The 21,127-nt window shown below is 46.4% G+C and overlaps 3 protein-coding genes across 4 annotated transcripts in view; 1 reads left to right on the top strand and 2 right to left on the bottom strand.

Moving 5' to 3' along the window:
- LOC133345555 (conopressin/neurophysin-like) overlaps positions 1-21,127 on the bottom strand; it is a 559,395-nt gene that overhangs the window by 371,549 nt on the left and 166,719 nt on the right. The window lies entirely within an intron of this gene.
- LOC133345547 (neurofilament light polypeptide-like) lies at positions 466-4,255 on the top strand. The gene is made up of 3 exons (XM_061556424.1): positions 466-1,675; positions 2,516-2,640; positions 3,558-4,255. Exons 1-3 carry the CDS (start codon positions 614-616, stop codon positions 3,793-3,795), a joined length of 1,425 nt encoding a protein of 474 aa, XP_061412408.1. The 5' UTR covers positions 466-613; the 3' UTR covers positions 3,796-4,255.
- LOC133345545 (ATP-dependent RNA helicase DQX1-like) overlaps positions 4,697-21,127 on the bottom strand; it is a 33,158-nt gene continuing 16,727 nt past the window's right edge. For both annotated transcript variants that reach the window (XM_061556421.1, XM_061556422.1), the window contains exons 8-13: positions 19,944-20,099; positions 16,271-16,462; positions 13,400-13,525; positions 11,828-12,018; positions 10,177-10,367; positions 4,697-9,873 (exon numbers count right to left, since the gene is read on the bottom strand). In XM_061556421.1, the coding sequence (XP_061412405.1) occupies positions 9,645-9,873; positions 10,177-10,367; positions 11,828-12,018; positions 13,400-13,525; positions 16,271-16,462; positions 19,944-20,099 (1,085 nt within the window). In that variant the 3' untranslated portion in view covers positions 4,697-9,644. The remainder of the gene's footprint in view (positions 9,874-10,176; positions 10,368-11,827; positions 12,019-13,399; positions 13,526-16,270; positions 16,463-19,943; positions 20,100-21,127) is intronic.

Genomic DNA, 21,127 nt, shown 5'->3' with positions numbered 1-21,127 from the left:
TAACATACAAAAAATGGGCACATCCATGAAACCTGGACACTGGACTAAGAGCCAGTCTTGGTTGGGTCAGTACCACCTGGACCAGCTGAGTGGGGGTGATCTTATGATATGCCGTTGGCAAACGGGACAGACAGCTGGCTCTGAATGGACCATAAATACTACATACATTTTGTCGTTACTGAATTATTCATGGTCACAGTCCAAAAATAAAGCATTCGAAACCGAAAAAAAATATTTGCCGCAAAAAAATAATTGCGCAATATTAATAACAAAAAAAGTTAAAATGTGCGCACGCTTTCACAAACCCAAATGTTTAGTTTTTAATTTGCTGCGCTTGTCACAACGCCTCTCGTTTTGCGTTGACCTTGCGAGCAGGCACGGGCTCCGTTTTGCCGGCCAGCCCCAGAACTGCAGTGGGGACCTGGCTGGGTGCGGCAGAAGATGAATCAATTGGGGTGGAGAGATTCTGCAGCGTCAGACACGGCAGCCGCATAAAAAGCCCCAGCCCCGCTTTCACAGCATCTCACTCCTGCAGCAAGCTCCCGGGTCCTGCGCTCCTCCTTCTCTTGCCTGCTCCCAACAAATTGAACAATTTCCCACCTCCGCCGCCACCATGAGCTCCTACACATCCGACTCTGCCGTCACGTCCATCTACAGGCGCTACTTCGGCGAGCCCACCAAGTACCGAGCCAGCTACGAGATGCCCGGCTACAAGGTTGGCGCCGCCGGCTACGGAACGCGCTCCGTGTCGGTCGGCTCCACCCTGAGCGTTCCTGTGGGCTCGTTCAGGCGCACGCACTCCCGCTACTCCAGCATGTCCATCCCGGCCACGTCCGACATGATCGACCTGTCCCAGGCCGAGTCTCTGGGCAACGAGCTCAAGTCCATCCGCACGCAAGAGAAGGACCAGCTGCAGGACCTCAACGACCGCTTCGCCGGCTTCATCGAGCGCGTGCACCACCTGGAGCAGCAGAACAAGGTGCTGGAGGCCGAGGCGCTGATCCTGCGACAGAAAGAGGTGCGCCCCTCCAACATCAAGCAGCTGTACGAGCAGGAGATCCGTGACCTGCGCGCCCTGGCCGAGGAGTGCAAGAGCGAGTACAACAGCGCCAAGGGTGGCCGCGATCAGATGGAGGGCGCGCTGGGCGCCCTGCGAGCCAAGCACGACGAGGAGAGGCGACGTCGCGAGGAGTCGGAGGGAGCCCTCGACGAGGTGAGGAAGGCGGCGGACGAGGCGGCGGTGCAGCGCGTTGCGCTCGAGCAGAAGGTGGGCTCGCTGCTCGACGAGATCGCATTCCTCAAGAAGGTGCAGCAGGAGGAGATCGCAGACCTGCAAGCCCAGATCCAGAGCGCGCACATCACGGTGGAGATGAGCGTTGCCCGGCCCGACCTCACGTCGGCGTTGCGCGACATCCGCGCCCAATACGAGGTGCTCGCCGCCAAGAACATGCAGTCGGCCGAAGAGTGGTTCAAGACCAAGTTCACGGTGCTGTCGGAGAACGCCAACCGCAACACGGAGGCCGTGCACGTCGCCCGCGAGGAGGTCTCCGAGTACCGACGCCACGTGCAGAACAAGACGCTGGAGTCGGAGGCCATCAAGGACATGATCGAGTCCCTGGAGAAGCAGATCCAGGATCTGGACGAACGGCACCAGAAGGAGTTGGAGCCCTTGCAGGTACGAGGGCTGCAAGATGTTCGGGATTGTTTTTAGTGTCCACGCACCGCGCGCCTTTGTGATTCCTTCCCAGCGGCGAATTATCCCTGAGCTATCGCGACTTTGCTCACGATTTAAAGAGACGGTATTAACTCTTAACCGTCACACCTTCAACGTTGCTCTTTGTTGAGTGGCATATCGGGCCTTTTGGGCCTGTGCTCACAGCAACTATGATTTTGGAAAAAAAACATCGATTATTTTTTTTAGTTTTTAAAAACATTTCTCAGTGGGCGATGTACCACATTCGGTGAAAAAAAAAATAATGCAGCACGGGATCTAGAGGTATAGCAAATAATACGGAATATAATGAATGCAGTGTTGAACTGCATCCGCGTGGAATTTTTTTTAATCTCACCCGTGAAGCCGCACTGCAACACTGCAGTGTCGCTGCGTCAATGTTAATGCACGAGACGAAGCTGAATCCTATTGGGTGTTAAATATTCACCGCCAGCATTGCCCCCGCGTTGATTTCAACTTGGCATGTTACGATTCGGGTGACGGAGGGGGGGGGTCTGGCGGGGATGGGGCGTGACACAAGCTGCCCGATGGCGCTACGCAGCAAACGGCAAATTTTGTTTCCAGTCAAAAATAAAAAAAAATGCTTCCAGTAAAATGCCAACGAAAAGGCGCCACGCTTTCCCCTTTCGTGAGAATGGTGAAAAGCCCATAATTCACTCTTAGAGACCTGCAATAAAAAAACCCCAAAGGTATAAATAATTAAGCTATTCAAATAATATAATTATGATTGTTAATGCTGTATATATATTTTTTTAAATGAGATGTTACACCATTTGTTTGCAGGAACTCATCCCTGAATTGGAAAAAGAACTGCAGTCAACGAAGAACGAGATGTCACGATACCTGAGGGACTACCAAGACCTTCTCAATGTCAAAATGGCATTGGACATCGAAATTGCAGCGTACAGGTTAGTGTATGAATATTCATTTTAAAAAATTAGAATGCATTAATTCTAGATTTGAAGCTTTCGTGACTGGGTTTTTAGGTTTTTTCGGTAAAGTCACGTAGGTAAAAAATAATAAAAATAAAATAATAATAAATGAAAATAAATCAATTAAATCACGACGTTTCGGAGGCAACACAAGCTTCCTTCATCAGGTGTAAAAGGCACAGCAAAATAACAGTTATTTTGCTGTGCTTTTTTACATAACAGTTATTTTGCTGTGCCTTTTTTACACCTGATAAAGGAAGCTTGTGTTGCCTCCGAAACGTCGTGATTTAATTGATTTATTTTCATTTTTTTTACCTACGTGGCTTTACCGAAAAAAACCTGAGTTAGAAAGCATTAGTAGTAAAAATAACTGATCTTATCTAAATCGACTGCTGCACGAAGGCTTCACCGTGTCGTGTTAGCTGTGTTTGACCATACTTCACCACGCTGGCGAGTGTGGATGGTGAAGGAGGGGGGAGTGGGTGGGGTCAGGTGGAAGAGCAGTTCAGGTACCACTCGTGACTGACGTTAACTACAGTTAGGAATTGGAACTCAGGTGACCGGGTTTCATAGCGCAGTGCGGCGCTAACCACCTGCGTCACCGCTGCACGCCACGTAACGCATTACTGTCTCTTGCAAATGATATAAAAGCACCATCAAAAACACAGCACCGTTTTCACAATACACATTTTTCCACTAATCGATTTTCATCGTTAAATGGTTGGGCACACAAAACTCACAGCACACACACATCGATGTCGGATTACTATTTTCATCTTTTTTTCTTTCGGGGCCTGCGACACTTTCGACCCCCCGCCGTGCCCCCGTGACGCGCCGTGACATTCCGTGCAGCCCTCCGTTTGTTGTTCCGACGCGCCTCGTGTTTTTGCCAGGAAACTCCTGGAGGGAGAGGAATCCCGCCTGACCATCAGCTCCTCCTTCAAGTCGTCGGTGTCGCCCGTCAACAGCCCCAGCTTCCTGTTGCAGTCGCGTCCGCTGCGCACCTCCATGCAGATGCCCAAGTACCTGGGCGGATACGACTTCTTCAGCGGCTACTCGCTGAGGAATGGCAGCGAAGAGGGCAGCGAGGTCACGGATAGCTACGGCTACAGCAAGAGGAAGGGAAACTAAGCGCCCCTTTTTAAGACGAATCCCACCAGTCACATTGATAACGAAAGTTAACAACAAAAAGCACCTTAGAAAATTACGACAACAACAAAAAGTGCGCGCGCGATTCACGCTGCTTGCTGTTAGTTTTATCGGGAGGGGGGTGAACAGAATGAGTGCATGTTGAACGTGTTAACGTCTACAACCCATACTTGACCGAGTGGGAGAAGCAGATAAAAAAAAATTTCAGCAGCACACCAAGGCCAATCTGCTCTCTCGCGGGTTGTGCGCATGTGAGAGAAAAGAGGAAAAAAATTGCCTACTGACAAAACCAGTTGCTGAAACAAAAAAAGAAGCAATATTGGAGATTATTGAAGCCAAATAGTTGCCTGCTGGAACAAATTCTTGTCATGTTGCCGTAGCAGAGTTAGCTTGGTGTCAGCGTCAATTTTGATGAAATAAAACGCTTGTGCCATTATATGCACTAATCTGTAAGACTCCCTTTTTGTATGATGTGATTGACATACGAGGTCACATATCATGACACATCTCATACATGAAACAACAAAGTCACAATGCACCTGATCACATCATATTTTTGCAGCTAAGCAGGTCTTAAGCCTGGTTCGTATTTAGATGGGTGGCCGTCAGGGCTTGTCCGGTGCTGTCGGCACGGGGCCGCGAGGTGGCCAGGAGTGTCAAACGTCACCCGCTCGTATTTTGTTGTGGGGTTTCCCCGGGTGCTCCGGTATCTTCTCACATCCCACACACGTGCTCATTCATTGGGCAAAATATCCCAATGTAGCAGGAGCCTCTTCAAGAACTAATCTAGAGACTCGGTGAGGCTTTCCTGGATGCAGAATATGTATTAATGGTAATGTGACTACACAATCAAAAAAGTGTAAAAGAATTTCACACCCAGATCACCGTTATCAGTTGAAACGGACTTTAATATCAGTGTTCATAAACTTAAACTTAAAAAAAAAATTCCAACTTAAAATAGCTTAACCTGCTGTCAAAGAAATAAAACCACCACCTCTATAATTAGTGCTAAACATTCGAAGACAATTGGAACAATTTGAGCAGAACTTTATCTACGAATCCTCTATTTGAAGTATCTCGGCCACATCGATGCTGGCGATGAAGCACAACTCCTCAAACGGGGTTTCCCCCTTCATATATACACACACAAAATTCCGAAAACAGAATGTACATAAAAGTGCACAAATGCAACATTGTGAACTCCGCGTTGCATGAAGGAAAACAAAACTTCATACCTGAACAACACAAATGAAACAAAGGATGCATTAAACATCGATGCTTTAACCAATTTGGTAAAACTGAAAGAAAAAAAATGCAATCGTGCTGCAAACATTCATAAGTGAATTGCCATCGGCCTTCCCTTTAGACATTTAATGGCATGACCATTTCTGGTCAATAGGCAAACATACGCTGCATGTTAAGCAAGGCATTTTACGAGGAAACAAACACACACAAAACAGAAACATTGTTGAGAATTATTTTTTAAGCAGTTTACATGATCTATGACTTGTATTCAGTCGATCTTGATTGGTTCTGAAAGTAGAACACAGGGGCCAGAATAAAGAAAAATATATTAAAGATGTACCTGACGTCTGGCAGGCTGCATGTCAAGGTAAATATGGGAATCATTGTGGGATTGTAACTCTCACTCACGAGATAAATTACTCGGGATTATGTCATCACTTTCCACTGGACCAGCCAGGAACGAAACCCCTGCAACATTGCCGGCATGCCACCGTGCCGTATTAGTTGGTCTGTGCGGAGGTAACTAGTGTATGTTGTTATCAAGGGTGGCACAGTCGGGTTTTTTTACAATCGGGTTTAATTGTCTTTTTATATTAAACCCGATCTGAGATTGGGAAAAATCCGGTTTAATTGATTCTAATTGCAGAACCGCACTTCTCGACGATGGGCTTCATCCATTCCAAGCTAAGGAACTCACTGGCGGCGCCCACGATTGTGGAGAAGCTCGTGTTCATCAAGACCAACCTGCCCGCCGCATTCTACGACTACCCCGAGTACGATAGCAGCACCGACGAGGAAGCAGCCCAAGCCTTGGATCAGAGTTTCGTATTCATTAAACCAGGTTTTAATTCCCCGAAATCGGGTTTAATTGTATTAAAGAAAAAACCTGATGCCTGCCGCTGTAAAAATCGGGTTTTTTTCCACCCATGGTTGTTATTAATGTTGATCGTATTAATTAATGTTATTCGCGTAACATTATTCACGTCATTAACCTTGCTCTATGATCGGTAAAAAAAAAATCTACTTACGAGTAGCGCTGCCCACACGTCATATTTCTCAAGTTTATGAAGCCCAGCATTGTAAACCCTCATATAAACTTGGAGAAACGGCAAATATGATCTTAAAATGAGGTTACGATATTGCTACGACGTCTCAAGTAGTTCTGTACACTGGCCCCATGTCTACTCAGAGAAACACATTTCCTTACCTCTGGAAAGAACGACACACCGAGCGTACACAAGGAAACATTGTCGCGGCGCGAGGCTTAAGAAAGAGCTCGATTGTCGGTACATTTGCATCATTACAAAAAAAAATGCACCAATCGACGTTATCCTTTTTCTGAGGTGCAAAATACAACAGTAATTCAAATATTTTGTTCACGGAAAAATAATAATGAAAAGTCATTACGTATCATCTTATTCCACCAATCATAACAAAATAATAAACCCGCCTTTTTTCCTGAGGAAAGGGGACAGAACCAATTAAATTACCCATTTGTACCTATGTGCAAAACATTTTAAAGTTTATGGCGGTTTTCAGCGTTTTTAAATGGAATATATGCACTTGAGAACGTTTAAGAATTTTGCGATTTTATTAAATTCGAAAATAAATTAATTCCTGTAGTGTAGAGAAGTGTATATAAAGCTGCTGTGCACTAATAAATAATAATTTGTCTTCAGCTTTGTCAATCCACTGCTGGATGAAGGCCCCTCCACACATCGTGGTCGTTATGGGCACTGTCTGACCGTACTTCACTGCGTTGGTCAGCGCGAGTCGATGAAGGGGCAGGGAGGCTCAGAACCACCTCAGATATCAATCGCCACCGACGTCAGCCATAGCCAGGAATCATAGAGAGGCTGCCAGGTGCGCTAACCACTGCGTCACAGCAGTGAACCCTTTTGTATCAAGGGCGTTGTACGTTAGCGCCGATTCACTTATCGAATGGCATTCCTCATCACTATTTATCAAGGTCATGCACGTTCTTAAGTGCATTTTTGGCACCACGTGGCAACGCATTTTACATGAAATAGAAGCTACATATGGCGGAACAGCCAGAGTAGATAGGCTGGACCGAAAGAAATCCACAAACTAAAAGATAAAGCATGAAAGTGGACTAGGAAGCCACTTGCTCGCCGATTCCAACTTTGGCACTATTAATATTGTCTTATGCTACCACAGAAACACGTGACGTGCATTACCCATACGCGAATGTAGCAATGCATCCCAATTTACAATGCTCTACCAAACACAGACAGAATGTTCAAAACAGAATTCACTCATCCTGTGCCAAGATATACATTTGCAAGATAAATTATCTACAATTTCCATATATATACAGACTTGCTCCCAAAAATATCACCGTACAAGCCATTCGCTTTGTGTGCAAGAACCTCCCCAGAATTAACTATAAATATACGCTAATGCTGTTATCAAATAACTTACCATTATTCCTCTCATGCATGCCATAAAGATGTTTAACTATTCAAACCACGGGATGTGGAGTGTTGCACAATAATAATGCTTAGCAAGGAGCTACTCGAAATTTTGTACCAAAGTTGCGATGTAAACATCGAAGAGATTTTAAATAGCTGTCCTCGTTAACTTTATGCGTTCAATATAAAAGTAGACGTCAATAATTCGGCTCTGCTCTCTAACATTCTCAGAATAGTCAAGAAGTGCACAGCTCAGGGCGGTTTCGGTACAGCCACCAATGCAAACATGTGCGCGCGATCCATGACATCGTGTGACCTAAGGTCACATTTCGGTGGCCGGTAAACCCTATATGGGTTAATGCAGAAAATCTGATTGATGTCGACATCCTTGATGGGCAATGTTTGCAATACAGGAATAGGGGTGAATTAAACAAAAGGGCATTAAACATTCAGCCTCATCGCCGAGTTAAAACACAGCCATAATCTATACACTGACGCAAGTGTCACAATGGAGAAAGTAAATCCTGGATTTGTCATATATACACATTTAACACCCCTTTTGCATTGGCACATCCGAGGCGAGCTAGCGCGCGGACTCTCACAGTACGGGTGGTTTTCCACTGGCTATTTGCCGTGCCAAGCCTGAAACAAACCGTTATACGCCCGTCTCATGAAGCAACTGAATCTAGTAGCTCAAGATCAAACAAAGCGGGGCAATCGTCCGTGCCATCAGTCACTGCGTCACTTACAAGCGCCGACTCGTTCATCGCGTGTGATGTAAGCGGAACGGCTTGGCTTCTGCAGTGGAAAATCAACCTGATGCCTCCTCAGCACTGCTCCGGCATGACTCAATTGTACAGTGGGAAAGGGATAGAACTAAGCACCAGCACGGGTACCAAGTTCAACGCAGCACCTGCCAATGCATCCCGAATGCTCTCTGCTTAAAAATCGTACAGCGTGATGTAAGCTTGAGTGCATAGGCGAGTAATGAAGGCCACTTATCTGAGAATGTGTGACCTTCATTAGAACTATTTTTATTTTCCCAGGTAAGGCCCACTGATTGACATAGTTCTTTTTCAGAAATGACCTGGCCACAAATGATTGCTCACGAAAGCGGCGTATCACGTGGAAATTTATAGCGGCCAAAGACTCAAACACATTTTTCTAAATGTGGAGAAAAAAACCAGAGGACCTGGAGAAAAATGTATGCGACCACGGATTAGAACATGCAAACTCCAAATATACAGCAGGCGTCAGGGTCAGGATTGAACCGACGACCTCCTGTATACCAGGGGAACTAGTTAAAATCCCACCACCGTGGGGTATAAATCATAAGGTTAATTTGCATTTGAAATTGACTTGAAATGACGTGCAAAAGTTACGGCAAATTATGACTCGAATCTAAACAAACCTCAACAAAGCCTTGTTTAATCATTGAATTAAGCTTTTTTTGAGCCTTCTCTTTCACACCAAATAACAATGCTTTCTTCGCTATGGGGGGGGAAATACCTTTTGGAAATACCAAAATGTTTCCTGCACACTTGAACTCCCAAAAGATGGAACTTGGGAAGGGTAAAAAGGACACTTAACATGTTGACCCTCGGGTGGCCAAACAGGTCAGGGATCAGATCATTGAACCTGGAGTTCATTCTGGGTTTCAGACACTGTGATTAAACCAGGTTCTCGAGGGTAGTGAATTTATCGTCTCAGCCCACTCCATCAATGACTGCGGAAAGAAAACACCAGCAAAAGATACGTTTGGTTGCATACTTAAACTTGGCTAAATTCCAGCTCGGAGAATGAACGTTGTCAGTTTGAATGCCATGCGATGAACATTCATGTCTCTGTGTCAGGGTGCGTGGGAAAGTGCAGCGCTCGGACTGGGAAATAAAATACATCACTTGGAGAACCTTCAAAGGTAGTTCTGTGACCCCTCCTTCCACGGGTCATTCTCTAACAACTTGCTTTGCAAGTCACACACGGACAACTTCGTCGCATGGCAGACAAAGCCGATAGCGCAGCCGAAATAGAACCGAGGGAAGAAGACAAAAACATACGTGTACATATTCGAGTGGAGAGAGAGAAAAACTAATACGTTGACCCCCCCCCGCCCCCCCAAGAACTAACTCCCCACCGCCGTGACGTCGCTTCCCATCACTGCAGGACACACATCTCCTCGTTGTCCTGGTGCTCCAAGGCGCCGCGTCCGGTTTCCCGGGACCTGGCCTTCCCCGTCGCCACGTCCTCATCGTCTGGGAGCACGGCGTTCCCCTCCGCCCCGTTCCTGGCAACCGCCAGCCTCGCCACGACCTCCTGCAGAATGTCGCGGCTCTCGCTGGCCGGCAGGTTGCTCATGTAGTACTGGGGAGCGAGCTGCACCATCCTGCAAAGTTCGCGAACAGAAGAGAAAGAGAATTCACTGCGCATGTACGGACTCCCTCGCTTGTTGCTATCCAACGTGCTTGTTCCCCGGCATGGTGCTGGCCTCACAACCCCCTTGTGTGCCATGCTGGCCTTCATAGGTGCTCGCTCACAGCACTTGCCGCATCAGCCCGTTTAGCTATTTGTATTGGTAAGAGGGGGGCATATTTTTCTGCTCTTGTCTCCCGGGGGACAAAAGACACCCGTGCGTCCGGCCCCGCCTTTGGCATTGTTGTTTTTCTGCCGAAGGCCGTGGAGAACGTACATGTCCGGCGAGATCTCGGTGGCGATGCTCAGGCAGTTGTCCTCGGAGACGGTGAAGGCGTGGTACACCACCCAGGTCGGCGGGCGCGCGCCCGGCGCCAGCTCGCGGTAGCAGCTCAGCTGGTGCAGCTGCGCCACGTGCTTGTGCGTCAACATCAGGTAGTGTCCCGCACCGTCAACATCCCGGGCAACCTGCAATAGCGGCCAAAAATGTAAACAATAAAATGTTTAGTCTTTTATTTTGGCAAATCGGCATTGGCTAACAAGGGACCGGAGGCTGCCAAAAAAATGCTAATGGCCTCTTAAAGGAACGCCACTTCTAATAAAGACTAATGGAAAGTCGCTTAGGTTCATTAAGGCTGGACCGGAAACGTTAAAAGAGTCATGGCTAATGGCATCATATACTGCTGCTCCTTGGCCATATGGCCTAACATCCCCTGTGTGTTGCTAAGATCACACTCTTTGCCATTGCTAGGACAGAACTAATGATTTCTAAAAGTCAACTTTTATAAATGACTACATTGACCCAGTCAATTCTCGCCTTGGGATAATTTGAAACAGGTTCTCGTACAAATGTGTACAAGTTCTGCAGCATAAAAAAAAATGTTGGATGTAGCCTTAGCTGAACCAAGAGCTAAGCAAAGCAAACTAACCATATTTATACGGCACTTACAAAAGAAAACATTACGATACTCAATTTTACATATTTTACGAATGTACATTTGTTACCGCAAAGGTCACTTATATCTTAGTGCCCAAGATAAACAGAGCGGTGGGGCAGTGGTGAGCACACTGCGCTTGGAAGCCGGCGATCTGAGTTAGATTCCCGGCGAAGATTAACCCCAGTGGCAAGTGATACCTGCACTTCTCCTTGGCGCTCCCTTCACCAACCTGCACTGACCAGCAAGGTCAAGTAAAGTCCAACGAGCTACAAGATTGACACGGTGCAGCCAAGACTTCATCCAGAAGGGGATTGATAAAGGAGCTTTAAAATTACTTTTTTGCGTAGCTACAGCACCCTTGTCAATCCACTGCTGGATGAAGGCCTCCCATGTTGGTCAAGAGAGCTGTTTGACCACACCCTTCACGATTGCTGGTCAGCTACGTAATTTTACCGATAAATTAGTATTATAATTTTGATGGATATATTACCCATCATATAAGCACATTAATTATACGTTTCGCATTTATATGGCAATTAAATGACATCGCAAATAAAAGCACCTTACATCACATTTCATCTCATACATTCAAAGGGCACCCCCGGTGGCAGCTGTCTCTGTGCAGCATAAGGTGGCTGCACCGGCCTGTAAAGTGGGCACTGGGGTCTGCCAGTCAAGGGCGACGATAGCCGTGCTTCATCCCATTGGTATGCATGTCGAACGTCTTTCGCAGCGTACGTAGCCGACCGTGATAATCGGAGGTGCGGGGTAAGAACAACAAACCAAACACAAAAAGCGCTTCCAAAGAAATTCGCGGAGGAAACGCTTGGAAATCGGAATCCTTGGAACCGCGTGACGTCGGCACACGATGCCGTGCTCGTTTGCGAACGACGTCACGTCCCCCGGGATCTTTAACCTCCGCCGTGAAGCGGACGGCGCGTGATCCCACGGTCAAATGCGCCTGTGGCAACGCAGATGAAGGAGCTTCACCTGCATGAAGTAGCCGGACAAGAGGGCCATTCTAATACTGGCGGTGTTGTGCTCCGAGCCAAAGTTGGGCGCCGAGATGGGCAGCTCGATCCTCTGCAGGATGTCCAGCAGCTCGGCCCGGATGGCGTCAGCCTGCTTCAGCACCACGGAGCTCACGTGGTTTTCCTGGCACCAGCGCTCATCTTCGTTCGCTGCGGGGAAGGAAGGAAAAAAAAGCGAAAAGCGATTCGGAATAACAACTACCACCGTCCATTCCTCCCCATCAGCTTTGTTTCAATCAGAAAACAACACACACACAAAGACTACTGTAGATCAGCTTGCTCTTGCTCGGATTTAAATTTTCTTCAAGACTGTAAATTATTGAATTAGTTTTTTATTTGTCAATTTGGTGACCCAGGTCACTCTGCTGGTCTCTTGAGTTCTAACTGGGGTTGAACAAAATAAATGTAAACTTAATGTCAGCTCAAGCATCTTCCAGCATTAGGCTTGATAAACACTCGAGAGTGTAAACGCATAACACCATTCACTGAGGTTTTCAGGCTAAACCTTCCAGCACATGGACATCGAAGATTCATTAAAATTACAAGAGACAGTTTTAATGAATCAAACTAATCAGGCGATTTCATTGGCATTGGAGCACAAAGCCCCCCAAAAGGAAACCCACTGTTTTTCAATAACGATGCCTCATCAGTAGAAAATATACACACGGTGATAGGATGACCTTCTTCAGAGCAGAAAGAGAAATAGGGCTGAGCGATGTATAGACTTTATGGCTGGAACTCGCTCTTTCTCCCATCTTTACATGTGACAAAGTGTAAGATTCGAGTCGGTCAATATCTGTGGCTTCTCGCTCTGCTCTCAAGAAGGGCGACTGCCAGAAACATCAGCCGACCATGTTCTCTGTTTAAAGGCAGTGTCAAAGATGTATGCAGCGAAATAAAAAACATTTCTTATTACGATCAGAGAATGCCTCGAGTCTCATTTTATGGGCAACAACCACTGCAGCAAGCGCGTAACACGGTCCATTCGCTCAAAACTTTGAGTTTGCAGCAACATCTCTCTCGCAGACTGGCTACGACGCAAGGTAATTACTAAATCTGCAAATATCACCCCTAAGTGATGATTCGATTGCGCACAAACTCGACGAGCGGCAATTTTTCCATGCTGAACGAACGACACCGGCTACAAGACTTCAATTAAAAAGTACAACAAACAAAAACATGATACCGTTCGCTGCATGCCTTTTGGCGTTCTCTGGTCTGACGCTGGTTGAGACTAGGCCCTAAAGAAGGCTGTCTCTGGTGTAGACCAATCAGTTTCAAAGACAATAACAAATATTACCAGAGCATGTTTTTGTTTGCATGTTCACCGCAGGTAAGTGTGGTTAATGCAGACATGATTCCTTGCAAAAGGTTTTTCTGTTTGCTGTTCGAACTTCTTAACACCTGTATTATTGCCAGAAAGGGCAAACCCTATTCTTATAAAAACATGATGCCTGATTGAAATTAAACATGCGTAAAGTGTTCGTTTTGTTTTATCCCGTTTAAAAAAGAATAAAAACTTATACCCCACCGGCTTTGAAGGCGTTGTAGATGTTGATGAGGGTGAAATGGTCCCCCTCGGTGTGAAAATGTCGGATGTGAGCAGCGTGCGCCTTGGCCTCTGCGCCTGCGGGGGGCGCCGTAAAGCAAGGGCCGGCTGTCCACAAGAATAAAAAAATGCAAGAGGAGAAAATATGTACGGCCGCTCTCAAACGACACATATTCAGTTTGTACAGTGTGCACAATGTGAACAAAGATCCCCCGTATAGCCTTAACAGACTGTAGGGGCAAGTGCTGTTAGCAAGCACCTATGAAGGCCGGAACGGTACACGAGGGGGTGGGTGGCCAGCACCACGCCCGACCGCCTTTGTCTCCCTAGCGGCGATGTTTACACACCGCACCAGGTACTCATTTGAGGTTGAGTCGACCTAGGGGAGGCCCAGGACCGGTTCAGATAATCGTCACTGTGGTGTTTGCCGTGAGCGGGAATCGAACCCGGATCGCCAGGTTCGTAGTGCAGCGTAGCGCTAACCGCTACACCACCACTCCCCACAACACAATGTGAACAAGCACACACACAGAAGTCCAAGTTCTGCAACCGCGGGGGGAGCACTGCGATCCAAAAGCCTGGTGATGATTGCTTGTGTTGCAATCGAAACGTCGTGTGAATTTTATTGTTTTATTTTTATTGTTTTATTATTTCCCTTCTACGTGACTTTGCCGAAAGAACCAAGAATATGAATCCCTGCAGTCACGAAAGCTTTAAATCGAAATGTATTATGGTTGTTATTGTTTGACTTGCATCACATGGGAATTTTTGCACGCAGCGTTTTTTTTGTTTTGGAAGATTTACTGGTTTATCCAGGATGTTTCTGTTGCGCGTCGTCGCTTTAAGATGTTCTACGTTCACATTTTGTTTGTTGCGGCTGCACCCGACTTAAGAGCCGCATGGCTCACAGGGCTCTACCTAATAAATGAAACTTGAAACTGTTGGGGAAGTTGGGCAGCACAAGGAATGCAGGGATTTGTTGTTAAATATTAAATGTCACTAAATAACAACAAATCAGGGGTGCCGGGCGGTGGCGGCTATGCACGTGGCTGCCTATAATCCAGCACTGTGGAGGCAGCAAGGGTTGGTGGGTCACACACAGATGTTGTGAAACTCCCTTCTCCCGTGGGCGTTAAGGAGGTGCCGTACCCCGACTCGCCGCAAGATGGCGGTAGAGCAAGTGGACTAATCGCCATCTGTTTGCATCTGTATGGAGATTACAGTGTTGCCTCCACCGCCCCTGGCGTGCGTGCTCCGGTTTCCTCTCCCACTTGTGTATTAAACACTCATCTTTAAATTTCTGAAAACATCTTAAAATAGGAACCTCATAAATAAAAAAAGTTGAACGACTCACTGTGGCTTTCCTGGATAAGTAAGGAAAAATAATGAAGTTTAAATGTCAGTCGCCACATTGTCAAATAGGACAGACGATGAAATGGCGATAATGCATTGGTCCATAAAATTATATCACCGACTGCCAAACCACACAACTGAGACTCTCTGTAAACCTCTATTCATGCAGGTGTCAAGATATTCCTTTCAGCGAGAGTTGGTATAACACCCTATGATTATATAAAATGTAAACCTGTATTATTGTGTATATTCACTCAAGCAGGAACTTGATACATTATTCTTCATTTGAAGCTTTCGTGACTGCAGGAATCCATACTCTTTGGTTCTTTCGGTAAAGTCACGTAGGTAGAAAATTCATAGATCAAGACGTTTCGGTCGCAACACAAGCAACCGTCACCAGGTGAAACAAACACAGCAGGATAACTGCTGACGTAGGAGGATACATTATATATTATTGTTTTATTAAAGCAGGCTTGTTAAGTTACGGGTTTGCCAAATGCGTAGGATGTCAATACCGATGCCCCAGGTGGTGGCATGAACACACATTTTCACGTTAAGGTTGTGGCGGGGGGGGGGAAGCTGGAGTAGAGTTTGACCGATAAATTCATGTTTGTTGTGCATTCTTGCTCAAATGAGCTGATGTCAGCATATGATAATTGTGTACATTTTGTGCGCTTGTTCGCATAGACACACAGTAAGCGGTAGCAAAGTGTTCATACTCGTAGGTTTTTTCGGTAAAGTCACGTGACTTTACCGGAAAAACATAAGAGTATGAATCTTTGCAGTCACGAAAGCTTCAAATCTAGAATTAGGTAGAAAAGTGGTTAGCTCATTGGGTTACGCACCTGACGTTGATTACCCAGCCATGTTCAACATTAGAGGTTCATATCCGAACCGGTCCTGGGTCCTCCCCTGGGTGAATAAACCTTATATGGGGGTACCTGGTGCAATGTGTAAACAACAGTACTGGGGAGACAAAGGTGGCTGTGCGTGGTGGTGGTGATAACACCCCTTAGTGTTCATATTCTTAGGTTTTTTCGGTAAAGTCACGTAGGTAAAAAATTCAAATTAATAAAAGTAAAATTAAAATAAAATAAAAATCACGACGTTTCGGAGGCAACACAAGCTTCACTGTGATACAGTTATCGTGCTGTGACAGTTCCACCTGAAGACGGAAGCTTGTGTTGCCTCCGAAACGTCGTGATTTTTATTTTATTTTTATTTTACTTGACTTTACCGAAAAAACCTAAGAGTATGAATCCTTGCAGTCAGAAATCTTCAAATCTAGAACCCCTTAGTGTCCCATGCCGGCTTTCATAGGTACACGTTGGCTGCATTTGCCCCAAGGGTGGGATCTTTGAATTTGTGTAAGCGTACCGAGTGGATGGTGAAAGCAGAGAGGGACAACTGTGAATGTGGACGACGTTAACGTGCGAAGGGGGCTCCGAGTAACACGCGCACGGCACGGGCGATGCGCGATGACCGCCCGTCTTCACCAACCTGTGAGCATGGCGGCCAGGGTGAGCATTTCCGTGACGCAGTCAAACTCGCAGCTGGCCAGCAGTGCCTTTGCCAGCTGTGGGTCCAGTGGGATCTCCGACATGATGATGCCGACCTCCGACAGGTTCCCATCGTTATCCAGCGCCGCCAGGTAGTCCAGGTCTTCCAGGGCCTGCATGAGCGCCTCCGGGGCTGGATTTTGAGCCGAAGGGAACACAACACAATTGCAACCGACGTTTGTTTGTTCTGCTTTTGTCAGTCTTGGTGACCCAAGGCACACTTGCAAATGAGACTACATCCTGGTCTCTTGAGATATCACCTGGTTAAACAAAATAAACTTGAACCTGTCTGTTCAATAAGCTAGGGTTTCACCAACTCCGGTGTTGACCCATTTTCTCCGTTGAAATAGTAATTAAGCGGTCGAGCTACACGGACCTGACGACTGCTGAACATAAACCATGACATGTAGACACTGCTGATTGGAAGTAAGCACACCCTCTACATTATGTGCGGCATGCATGTAAAGACAAAAATCCCACTGTATAACCGTCAACAGACTGTTGGGGCAAGTGCTGTTAGCGTGCACCTTTTAAATCTGGCATGGCGCACGAGGGGGTGGTGTGGCCAGCAACACGCTTGGCCGCCTTCATCACCCCAGTGCTGATGGGATTACACACTGCACCAGGTACTTATTTAAGGCTGAAGCCCAGGACTGGTTCAAATAATCGTCATTGTCATTGGTCGTGAGCGGCAAGAGAATTTGGGCCGCTAGATTCGAAGTGGTCTGCTATATGATGGTCTGCTATACTATCGCATTTTCGTACACGCACATACTATATCATAGACAAGTAGAACAGAATTCTTATCTCCATATCTAAGAATATATAATTTTATATATATAATATAGTAGTCCATTGGGCCCAATGCCTTTCTAGACGTATATTATCCAGCAGCATTTATATGAGCACGCAAACCCTGGATGCAATTACATCTGCATACAGAACTACGTTCTGCAGATATACACTAATACCCATCAATTTCCTCAACAACGCGCAGACTTCGTGCATCTCCATTTGAATCAGTGCTCTCCGTGCCTCACGTGACGTCTATAGCAATTATCAGGTACGTGCAGCGTGCAACAACTTGATTTGCATTTGAACGGAGAAGACTGGTAAACATGGAAGGGTGGACCGCCGTGAGCCACGAGGACTGGAGTCTCAGAACCAGTGGGATAAGTCTTCTTGGTTCTTTCGGTAAAGTCACGCAGAAGGGAAATAATAAAATAATAAAATTAAAACATAATAAAATAATTCTCACGGCGTTTCGGCCACAACGCAAGCAGCCGTCCTCAGGTGAAGAACGGCTCTGTCGGAAAGACAGCGTCTGAATGAATGGGATAAGTCACCTGAGTTGTATCCCCAGGCCACGGCTACAACGGCTACAATCGGTGGCGAGTGATATCTGGACACCACCTCTGTGCACCCCCCCCGCCACCACCACTGACCGGGGCAGTGAAGTATGGTCAAGCAACCCCCTCATGGCATTTACTGTATTGGGAAGCGCCTTTATGCAGCAGTTGGCCTGTAAACTATTGCTTATCAATACAACACAATCGCAACAAGCAGTGAAATATTCTTTCAAGCAGTAAATATCTGACTTGTTTTTCCATCTTTCGGAGAAGGAAATCCCATTCACGCTATTGTCACTATTTTAAACATTTGCACGTGAGTGCAGGCAAGCAAAGGCAGCATCCGGTCGCCAACCCGTCACATTAGCCACAACCACTGATCCAAGTGTCCGGATACACGACGCTTTATTTTAAAAAGTCCCCCTCCTCTCCGTGCACATATTCTACAGTTGCACAAACTCATGCAGGCAGGCTTTGTCGACAATCCATTAAAAATAGGCCCCTATAAATACACCGCAGAACAAACGTGGACATTTAAACGCATGCCTAAAGCACTCCCGCACGAGTGCCGTACAGTGGTGTAGTGCTTTTTATTTTTATTTTTGACGTTAAACCCAGGAGAGAAAATGTAAACCATTCAATACCACACCCTCGCACAGTATAACCGGTTGTATTACTTCTCCAGTGCAAGCTTTCATCTCATATGGCTACAACCGCAATGCTTAACGCGGCTACTTGAAGCTTTCGTGGACCCATTGGAGCTGGATGTTTATACTGGTAGGAAACACCTGGTTCCACCAGCCCACAAGGGATTATTGTGTCCGTCCGTCGTGCATCAAAAAATGGGAAGGGTGAGGCTGGGTGGAGAGGGGAGGGTGGGGAGAGGCTGGGTGGAGAGGGGAGGGTGGGAAGGGGCTGGGTGGGGAGGGGCTGGGTGAGGAGGGGAGGGTTGGGAGGGGCTGGGTGGGGAGGGTGGGGCTGGGTGGGGGTGGGAGGGGTGGGGCTGGGTGGGGAGGGGCTGGTCACCCCGTGGTGCCCTTATAAAACTCAACGTTTAACCTACTCACGCCCACACCGGCTTGTGCCCACCCTCACAATCGGCCATATTTGCGGAATACACCACGCCGCCGTTGACCATGGCCATTGACCGAGCAACCCAACGTTCCTACCAGCTCCCTCCGCAGGAATGTGTTTGTGGGTGCCAATCCACATCGTGGGGACTGTGCACTTGAGTTTTTTTTTATAGAACAAAATACATCACCAAAAACGAGTGGAAGAGATCTAACAATGCCAGCTGCAGAAACGGTTAAAAGTGTGTGCAGTTCATCTCACAATAATGAGAAAACGCCTGTGACATGTTACGGATTAAGTCCCTCCCCACCCTCTGAAATGTTATAATGGATTTTTCTTGATTTTGCTAAAAATTTACATAATTCTCAACTCAAGAGAATAATTTAGAACTTTATCAAATAAACTCCTGGCAGAACACTTTAAATCACATTTTTTTTACCAAGGTCATGGGTTGGCGGTCACACAACAGCTCAACATATTGGTACTTGGTTCATATGGTTATAGGACTAAAAAAACAATAAAGTACAATAACTGACCACCTGTCTGAAACATTGAAAATAAAAATGCCCTCTAAAGTAGATTAACAAAACAATAGTGCACATTCAGACCATACGATGACATTTTCATGATTTAGTACATTGCACGCAATTTGTAAAACGTGCCGTATTTACAATATCCTCAATTCACATCACAGAGTGAACATTTTGCCCACGTTTTGCAACAAACTTGTCTTAGTGCGATTAGCCTGGGTGGTGGCGCACGCCTATAATCCAGCAATGTGGAGGTAGCGAGGGTTGGTGGATTGGACTAATACTCATGAAACTCCCTTTCCATGGGGGTTGAGGCGCTGTACTCTGGCTCGCCAGGAGAATGAATTTCAGCAGAAATGCGGACTCCACCTGTTCCCTCTGTATGGCATAGAGTGTTTCCCCTTCGCAGCCTCTTTCTCAGGGTATTTCGGTTTCCTCCCACATGAATTGGCCGATAACACCTTGATATATAGAGGATCACAGAGCTGGGGCAATTGTTGGCACCGGCTCACCACATGGATGCCATCCAGCTTGTCTGTGGTTCCTCACCCCTCTGAGTACTTCCATCTCTTCCGAGAGTGAGCGAATACTGCGTGGGTGCACTACAAGCGGAAACCATTACAACTGTTCGGATGCTTGTTTGCAATGTTTTGCATTCTCTCACCTGGGCGATCAACAAAGTCGCACTGGCCCATGTCCGCTATGTCCAGTCTCTTCAGCAGCAAAACCAGTCGGGTGAGGTTAGACTCGAGGACGCGCGGCGGAGGAAGCTCGGGCATCTCCTTGAAGACCGACTCTGGGTACAGGCGGAAGCACTTGCCTGTTGGCCCAGCACAGACAGCGCAACAGGAAGTTTGCAAAAAATATCGTTAGCAATCACAGTGGCGAGATGTTAACTCCCTCGCCTGGTATGCGGGAGGTCAAGGGTTCGATCCTGACCCTGACGCCTGCTGTATATTTGGAGTTTGCATGTCCTCTCCGTGGTCGTGCCGATGTTTCTCCGGGTCATCCTGTTTTTCCCTTCACATTCAGAACCATGCGTTTAGAGTATTTGGCTGCTATATGATAAGCCACTTGGCTGAGCTATCATTTGTGGTCAAGTCGCTTCTGAAAATGAGCTTTATAGCTCAGTGGACCTTACCTGGTAAAATAAACATGAATAGTTTCAAATAATTATAGATTTTTTATTGAGGACAGAAGATAATCTAGACGTATAAAGTGTGTTAGGCGACAGGGTGGAGCAGTGGCAGTATGTGTGCCTCACAGCAAGAAGAGCCTGGGTTACATTTCTAACTCAAGCACCTTTTTGTGCAGAGATTGTATGTTCTTCCCTTGTTCTATAAAGTGTTGAGTGAGTGAGTTTGTGAATGAGTACTTTAGGGTTAATGAGAATAATTTTGGCATTGAACTACTACGTGGCCTACAAATATTATTAATTTTGAAGGCTACAAAAACCATTAAGTATTGTTATGCTTTTCTGGCAGCCTCAAGCCAATTTTCTTGCAACTTTGTCCATTGCCTCTACTTGCCTAATCGAGTCACTTTGTTTCCAGAAATTACATTTAACACTTTGGATATTTAAATTATGAAATGTGCAAATTCACCTCCTTGTTCGAAGCAAAGTTTATTTGCTTTTAACTAAATTATAAAAAAAATCCCTCTAGATCTGTCGAATTTAAAACGTTTACAAATTATTCCGTGTACTCAAAATTACGTTCCTTTAACCCAGGTCGCCTTTGCGAAAGGAGGCGATATCGTTCCATGCGTCTCAATGGGTTTCAATCATCCTCTGGTTAAAGCGAGTGGACACCTGACTGAGCGACCATCATCGACGTGTTTGAGAGAGCA

Source organism: Lethenteron reissneri, chromosome 22 (genome assembly GCF_015708825.2).
Source record: "Lethenteron reissneri isolate LAM-NWPU_2019-01 chromosome 22, ASM1570882v1, whole genome shotgun sequence".
In the NCBI taxonomy this organism is placed as follows: domain Eukaryota; kingdom Metazoa; phylum Chordata; class Hyperoartia; order Petromyzontiformes; family Petromyzontidae; genus Lethenteron; species Lethenteron reissneri.
Note: the sequence above shows the minus strand (reverse complement) of the source record. Positions and strands in the feature narration are given on the sequence as shown.

Bases quoted from the DNA above. Each gene is read 5' to 3' on its own strand.
- LOC133345547 (XM_061556424.1), top strand. From the start codon at position 614: ATGAGCTCCTACACATCCGACTCTGCCGTCACGTCCATCTACAGGCGC. The intron at 1,676-2,515 runs GTACGAGGGCTG...ATTTGTTTGCAG, and splicing joins AGGAGTTGGAGCCCTTGCAG to GAACTCATCCCTGAATTGGA. The intron at 2,641-3,557 runs GTTAGTGTATGA...TGTTTTTGCCAG, and splicing joins ATCGAAATTGCAGCGTACAG to GAAACTCCTGGAGGGAGAGG.